Below are 8,360 nucleotides of genomic sequence, written 5' to 3'. Positions count from 1 at the left end.
CTAGCCCCTATTAATGGACCCTTCTTCATTCCAAATACTGTATGATCAGCAGAATGATAATAGCTCCACTTTGACCTTGGCAACCTCCCCTCGGAAGAGCTGTATAGAATTTAATGGGCCACAAACCATACCCCACTGGAAATGTATGCATCAAAATGTGTTGAAAAAGGCACTTATTATATTAATATTGTGCTGCAATGTAATATAAACACATTTTCACTAAGGTCAATAAAAACAAAGCTGGTGTGAAATGCCTTCTCAGTTTGCAAGTATATTACAGATATTGAAATCATGTACTTAAAACAGCAAATGGAACATACAAATCTGGCGTGAAATGTTCAGTTGGGTCAACCCCTTATCACTTCAGTGTTTGCAGATAGGAAGGAATCAAAAAAGAATAAGCAATATGGTAAAACCCATGCAGGTAGCCTAGCGGTTAAGAGTGTTGGGCCAATAACCAAAAGGTCACTGGTTTGTATCTCCAAACTGACTTAGGCACTGATCCCTAGTTGCTCTGGATAAGTGTCTACTAAAATGCCATGTCAAGAGAGTCTATTAAATTTGACTGCAGACACACAAATCAATGCTGCTAACATGTTTATTAGATGTTGATGGCTAACCCTTTCCTAATTCTTCTTGCAAAAAGCACACCTTGAATGGCTTCGAGACGGCCCTGGAAATGGCCCGGAACATTCTCACCAACAGGGGACGTTTACGGGACTCCTGTGCAGGTGCTGGTGGCAGGTCGTCCTCAAGTTGGGGAATGAATGGGACAGCATGATCATCATCTGTGTGTGATAAGAGAACATTGCAGGATCAGAATTGAACATGGCAAATGTACTTTCATTCTCTCCGACCACAGTCTAAACCAACCAGACAAACGGTAATACATCAAAATGACAGCATCTATAATTTTGACTTTGGGAAATGTAAGAGTAGCTACAATGTTTGCCTGACAGCTCGTCAAACTCAGTGGCCTTGATCAGAGAAATCATTATGGGACCAGAGACGAATAAACCTCAGCATTAAACTCAGTAAAGCTGCATCCACTCTGACCACTGGCCACGTCTTGGCAATGCATCAAAATAAAACGATCATCATTGTGTGTCGCTTACACAGCGCAACTCGAGAGGTGCTGAAACGCTGCGAAGGCAGCTCCTTTTGAACAGGGTGGCTCTCTGGTTCCACTCTGCTCTTGAACACCTGTTGCAGAGTAAATTCATCCTTCCATTAGACGCCCCACAATGTCTCACTCTGACCCCATTAGCTTTGGATTCTATTTCAGCTGTAATGAAGGGGAGAAACACCAAACATGGAGCTCCATACCTTGATGCTGACCGTTGGCAACTTTGGGCAGCAACTGAACCTCCGGCCCTGACTCTTCTTCTTCACTCTGGCAGAGGGGACGTGACAAGTCTCTGTATCGCCAACAGCTGTAGAAGTGCACCTCACAGGCAATGCGGTGTCGAGGCAGTTGGTATGGAGCTCAGACATGTATTCAACAACAAGGTCACTGGAGGCCTGGCTAGTGCCTGACCTGTGGGTACTTGTGGCCTGAGAGAGACAACTCTCTGACCTGTGCACAAAATCTGGGGGTAGAAGAGATAAAATAATTAAGCTCAGGATTATGTTGTGCATATTTTACAATAATACACAATCTTGAAAATCCAATGAACACAATTGCAATAAAACTATTAAGCTCAAAATGAGTGAATCCTACATTCAACAGGAGTTAATCAATTTAGTGCATATTACAAAAGAAAATAAATGAAAAGTGTTAATTTCACTTACCATGCACAAAGGTCGCGGCAGACACATCATCGGTCAACGCGCCCATCGCCTGGCTACTAACCACCATACAAACCTGAGAGGTTTTAGATGAGACATCCTGGTAGATGTCACGGACAGACATCACATGAAGATGATCCTCTTCACCCACATCAGGCTCATCATCTTCTAGTCTGTTCAGAATGGAGTCCAACATCTCTGTGGCAACTTGGCACTCTTCGGTCATCTGCTCGCCCACAGATGAGTGCTCTGAGCCAGCTACTCTGGCCTTAATCACATTCAGAACCTTTGTGAGGATCTTCTTGGCGCTGCGTCTGACTGACTCCTGGCTGACTGCAACTGTTGGGTCTTTGAGGTCATTGTTGGTAGACACTTCCATGTCCTGGATTTTGTATCCTGGTATCCTGGTGGTCTTGCTCGTTGGTGAGGAGGCAACCAGTGTACAAACTCTTCAGCTTGTCCACAGCTGTGCTGTAAAGTTTCTGGGAGGATAACTGGACCTTTTCCCAGAACTTGCTCCCCTCTGCCCTACTCACCTCAACTGCCTCGTTTAAGTCCACTAGAAGGGACTCAAGAATGCGAGTTGAGGCCTCAGCAACGTTCTTTGAGGAGACGTGGGCTGACAGGATGTCCACGGTCAAAGAAGCATCTCTTATGACCTGAGTCACTACCCGTTGTGCCTTGGCAGGGTATTCTGCCATTAGGCTGTCGGTCTGAAGGTCAGCAGAATGCTGCTTTTTCCCCTGTGTGGTCATGTCCTGTGCAGTGAGTGGATGGCTTAGGATAATTGTTTCCTGAACCCTCTCTGATGGTGGGAAAGGACAATCAATGAGCAGGGATTGGTAGATGGCAGTGGAAGATATGTCTGGGTGTTCACTCACAGCCTCCGGCTCCATGATTGCTGAGGGGCCCTGGAGCATCTCACCAATTTCCAGATCGTCGATGCTGTCGACACCCGACGTTAGACGTGCTAGAAGGTTTCTAGCCATCTGGCACGGATCAAAGGACTCGTCTGAGTTGCTGTCAAGCTCTGTTTTTAACACTTACAGGGCAGTTCTGACTGCTGACTGGACACAGCGCATCCTCAGGTCGGAGTGGGAGCGAGACAGAGGTGAGTGGTTCGAGGGACCACTGCTGCCCTGTGAGGATCTGGATCCCACCTCCAGCTCAAACTCAGACATGGATGCCTTGAGTTTGGCTGCAGCTTTCCGGACCTGGTGATCTCCGCCTGAGACAGGTTCAGCAGGTGGTTGCTGCCTGACTGTCTGGCTGACATCCTGGTCCCTGATCTCTGGACCACCAGACTCTGCACCTCAGCCGACACTGCTGACAGGAAGTAGGTGCAAGGTGAGGACACCCGAACCTCATGTCCTGTCTGAGCGTTGCTTTTCGCCGTTGCTCTTCTTCACTATTATTCTACAATGTAGAAAAATGTAAAAATAAAGAAAAACCCTGGAATGTGTAGGTGTGTCCAAACTTTTGACTGGTACTGTACATGTACACTACAAACAAACCTTCTGATTGGTTCTTTGCTGGTTGCAGAACATACAGTGTAGAGAATAGGAGATAAGTATGGGGAAGACAAAGAGCAACCTACTTCTCAGTCATCTCCTCCCCTAAGAATTTGAGTTCTGAGGAGGAGCTTCTCTGGGCCAAGGATAGGTTGCAATGAAAAGTCTGATGTGGCTCCCATATGTTAGATGGGCTGGCTAAGTCTTGATCAGTCTTCTGCATCTCTTGCTCTTCTTCAGTCTCCTGTGACTGAGATGGGCCGGCTGACTCTGGATCAGCATCCTCCATCTCTCTCTCTTCTTCAGTCTCCTGTGACTGAGATGGGCCGGCTGACTCTGGATCAGCATCCTCCATCTCTCTCTCTGCTTCAGTCTCCTGTGACTGAGATTTTACACATCACCTTTCTCAAACTCTCATTAATTAGCCTACATTATTTATCAAAAGGTTATATAACCTTTGACCTCTGACCCCGGAATCTCATCAGAAAGTCCTCTATGAATAATGTCACCTTGGCGATCACCTTTACCCAATTACTCACTATTCCTGAATTTGGCAGATGGCAAGACTTATCTTGCCTTTCAAAATGTTTGATATAAAAAAATCTGAAAAACAAAGCCTGCCTCAACTTCTTTCTTCTCCATATTATCACCGGTTGTATCACCCCAAACAATTATGATGCAATTACATTGCAATAAAATGCGGATTAATACATTTTCGACCACCAACGACGCCAACTTGATGACTGAATTGATTGAATGGATGGTCAAATGTCTGATCTGTTTCAAACATATGGAAGGCGTTCCATATAAACACGATCACTTATGACGTATATGATTTACGTCACAAACGTAATTGTGCGGTAACTGCAACAGTCAACAGGTGGCAGCAAAACCAACAATGAAAACAACAGATACCAGACTAGACCATTGAGCGTTACACACTTTTCCACTCAAATCAATTCTGCCTCATAAAAAACGTTGCGTCGCCTTTGGCCTCAGAACAGCCATTGTCGCGAGTTGTTTCACAATAATTCCCGGGTTCTCAAGCATAATTGCATAAATGCCAACAACAGATACTAGACTAGACACTATTCCAGTCAAATAAAGTCTGCCTCATAAAAAAATAACATGTCTCGGCCACCACAAGCAGACTTAATTAAAAATGCGTAAAGGAAAATTGTTTCAAAGTGTGTTTGTAAAATGTGAGGATATATATTATATATTTACACCTAAGCCTGTTTACACCCACCCTTTGCAACAGATAACATTTTGGTTAGTCTGCTGATATCAACCTTTGGTGTTGCTATGGTACATCATTTGCACTTCCCATTGTCTTGACTCGAATATTTGACAGCACATGTCGATATCACCATGAACTGTTGTGTGGCGCTAGAATGCACAAAATAACATTGGTGATTAATAGGCAAGCAACATGGCAATCCATTTTTGACCTCATCCAAGCCCCACCCATTCACTCGGCAGCCTTTATAAACTAGCTGTCATCAACTCTTGTTCTTACTGATTGTTTCCCTGCCTTGAACGGGTGTCTCCTGGGTCTTCTGTCAGTCTCTTCATCTCAACTTTAAAGGTATGCTACTTGAGTGGTGGCGCCACAACTCCCTTAATTTTGCATTAAATCACAGCGTTGTGTTTTACGCGTCTTCTCGTTGTCGATCTATTCCTTTCATGGTTTTAGGAAGTTGGTGGATCGGTTCTCGCTTGTGTTTTGCCTTTCGCATTGACTAACGTTAGCTAGGATGCCACGTAACGGCTTGGTTCTTCGCCCGTTTCTACCCAACTAGGTAGCTAATTGACATGCGTTGAGTGACGCTTTAAAGTTAAGTCCCATCCTAATAGTAAACCAATGATTTTGATTAGTCATAGCATGCTTAACGATAGTTAATTAAAAATGTAACTCGTTAACTCCGGGAATGTGCATCTCAGTTTCACCGGACGTGATGGCTTGGGTGGCGTTATCAGGTAATTTACATGGCAAACTAGTTAATCCTTGCGGGTTACCTTAAGCCAATTTATTCGTCGCATTCGTGTTACAGTAAGCTCAGTTGTAGGTGGCAAGTACTTGACAATTCGACTTTAATCTACTTGGAATTTATTTCGATTAACGACAGTGGCAAGCCGGGCCATGTGCTATCTACTAAATATAGCTGCTTTCAACAATGGGATGTGTTCAAGTTCATTGCTTTAACGTCCTTAGCTCGCTTAGAAAGTTGTCAGTATAACTCGGATTTGCATTAGGTCGGGATTTGGCCAGGTAACGTCAGATACTTGTCGTGTTTTTCAAACAATTTAACATTCTCGATGTAAAAATGCTAATTAACGTTGACTTCTGTGAAATTCGCTTACCTGTGCGCAATTCGTGTGGTTGTGATTTGATTAGTTGACTCATTTATGTACTTAATTCGCTGTAGGTTTTTGGATGTTACTATTTAAAAAAAGCGAAAGTTATGCTTGAGCTAGAGTTCAACACTGCACTGTCACACTGCTGCAGCATCTGGTTGCAGTCGAATGTAGTGAACCGTACTTTTCATAAGTCTAAACATAACACAGCTAAAGCCTGAACTCAATTTGCGCTACAGTAAGCTACAGTACCAGTAAAACAAACTTCTCGTTTGCCCACGTATGTAACATGAGTTGAGCGTTGGCAATGAAACAAATTCATACTACATACCCCATAGGCATGGAATGGGCATGTGGGAATACTTTCCGCAGGATGGTGATAAGAATAGAATTGTACTGGCCTTGGCCACATTCCCACTAGCTACAGTACATCTGTTCACTCCATAGCAGTCTAGGTGACATTGAAGAGCTGTCAACTGACAGTACGTTGATAAAAGGTTGAGCTGATGTGTTGTGCAGAGTGGCCTGGCATACTCCAGCCAATTCAGGGGCCATTTGCATCTCCACGAATTAGGCAGTTTATTCATTGTTAATGTGCATTTCACTGATGGCCCACTACCATCTCTATCCTCCTGTTGCAGCACCATGGCTAACAACGAACGTACCTTCATTGCCATCAAGCCCGATGGTGTCCAGAGGGGCCTTGTGGGAGAGATCATTAAGCGCTTTGAGCAGAGGGGCTTCAGGCTTGTGGCCATGAAGATGGTCCAGGTATGTGAATAACTGCATCTGTTCAGAGGCGCGTCTAGTAGTGTTCAACGGCATTGAACTGAGTCTTTGTGATTGCAGGCATCTGAGGACCTCGTCAAGCAGCACTACATTGACCTGAAGGACATGCCCTTCTATGGTGGCCTTTGCTCCTTCATGCACTCCGGTCCCGTTGTTGCCATGGTAACTATCCTCCAGACACTACTCACAGGCCTTTTCAAAATGCTCGCTCTTCGCTAAATTCATAGTGGCTCACTGCTAATGCCACCGTGAACACAATACTTCAGGTTCTCTTGAGCAGTGATTTGTGATAGAATGTGGTGTTCCACCTAAGCCTCAGTTTTTATCCTCCCTTGCATTCAGATCTGGGAAGGCCTGAACATTGTGAAGAATGGCAGATTGATGCTGGGAGAGACCAACCCTGCAGACTCCAAGCCTGGTAGCATCCGCGGTGACCTCTGTATCACGCTTGGCAGGTAAGTGTCCACCGATGCCTGTCCATACTGAATCTGATATGGGAAGAAGTAAAGTGCTAAACCAATGTGAGTAGGGGTGCAGCCTAAATGTGTAGAATATCATTGGCCAGGCATCTGATTTAAAATATTCAAGCTGAAATGGATTTTCTATGCATAGACATGTCCCCTGCAGTGGCTATAGTTCCAATAAACTTCAAGCCTGTTATCCCCATGATGCAGAGTTGCTGATTTGCCTTTTGCCATTACAGGAACATCATTCATGGCAGTGACTCCCTTGATAGTGCCAAAAAGGAGATCGGCCTGTGGTTCAAGCCAGAGGAGATGGTTGAGTACAAGAGCTGCCAACATGAATTCCTGTATGAGTAAATAAAACGAACTTGGAACTGTCTTCTCATCACAAACCATTCTGAATGCTGTTGATCTGGAATTGTTCATGTACCTTGTGACTTTAAAGCACTTACAAATAATGTCAAACACAATCATGACATCATACGCAAGGCTCGCCTAGTTTACTTGATGTAACATTTGATTAAAGCATTGGTTTCATGACTTGGTAGTGTCCTCTGGCTTTTGTTCAGTGTGGGTCTCTATTGAAGGGGCTTCAATATATTCATAAACGGCAAGGAATGCTGTTGAAAATAGTTCATATTGTGAATAATTTCCACATGTCATGTTTACGGTGTTACCGTTCAGGGTGTTCTCAAGTATTGCTGATTACTCTCCTGTTACGGGGGGGGGGCACCAGTGGGTTGACTACTCAATTTCACCACTGCGAAGGAAGTTTTCTGACATGTTTTCCATTGTGGGGAAAGCTTGAGGTTTTGGTCAACCTTATCTGTAATGTTGTCCAAGCAGTTATAGGATTTTTATTGTGACAGTTGTCAACTACACCTTTCTGGATGTTTGCTTTGACAATCCAGTTAGAGCAGGATGTTACCCTATATGCCTACTATATTGGCTCAACTTGTTTTCCTTAATGAGAACAAGGGTATACAACACTTAACCAGCAGGCTCCAGCCCTCACAGGGTTTCTTTTCTACCTGAATTGCACCCACCTGGTGTCCCCGGTCTAAATCAGGATTTGGGAGAGTAGTGGAATTGCTTTTGAGGGCACAATGGCAATGTTTAAATCCAGAGACCATGGTTCATTTAACAGCAACTAGACAGAACATCACTGGTGCTTCAGGATTTTGGCACATTTTATCAACTTACCCAGTGTCCAATGAACTCGATAAATGTCCAGTATGAAGTTGGCATTGGCTCAGCTTTAGCGTAATGACCTCTGCCATGTCAGGAAGGTCCTAATTGTCAGACTTCTCTGCTACTACATGGTAAGCGGTGCCAAGTCTAGGACCTCATTGCCGTAACCCCGAATCATCCCTTTAATGGTGTAGGTAACAAAATAGACGCTGGCTTCGCAATATTGTATTTTGCAGTGTAAATAAAGTTGAATTAATTA

The 8,360-nt window shown here is 44.2% G+C and overlaps 2 protein-coding genes across 2 annotated transcripts; one reads left to right on the top strand and one right to left on the bottom strand.

The window, feature by feature from the left end:
• Window positions 1–580: 580 nt before the first annotated feature.
• LOC106600777 (uncharacterized) lies at window positions 581–4,659 on the bottom strand. Its single transcript, XM_082973641.1, has 4 exons — window positions 1,792–4,659; window positions 1,327–1,589; window positions 1,116–1,203; window positions 581–788 (listed from the first exon to the last, which is right to left on the bottom strand). The coding sequence occupies exons 1-4, from the start codon at window positions 2,165–2,167 to the stop codon at window positions 616–618; spliced, it is 900 nt and encodes a 299-aa protein (XP_082829767.1). The 5' UTR covers window positions 2,168–4,659; the 3' UTR covers window positions 581–615.
• A 170-nt stretch (window positions 4,660–4,829) lies between these two features.
• On the top strand, window positions 4,830–7,450 carry nme1 (non-metastatic cells 1 protein). The gene is made up of 5 exons (NM_001139677.1): window positions 4,830–4,887; window positions 6,299–6,428; window positions 6,507–6,608; window positions 6,789–6,901; window positions 7,150–7,450. The coding sequence occupies exons 2-5, from the start codon at window positions 6,303–6,305 to the stop codon at window positions 7,265–7,267; spliced, it is 459 nt and encodes a 152-aa protein (NP_001133149.1). The 5' UTR covers window positions 4,830–4,887; window positions 6,299–6,302; the 3' UTR covers window positions 7,268–7,450.
• Window positions 7,451–8,360: the final 910 nt, after the last annotated feature.

This window comes from Salmo salar, chromosome 03 (genome assembly GCF_965601325.2).
Source record: "Salmo salar chromosome 03, fSalSal1, whole genome shotgun sequence".
NCBI lineage: Eukaryota > Metazoa > Chordata > Actinopteri > Salmoniformes > Salmonidae > Salmo > Salmo salar.
This window is presented reverse-complemented; position numbering and strand designations above follow the sequence as displayed.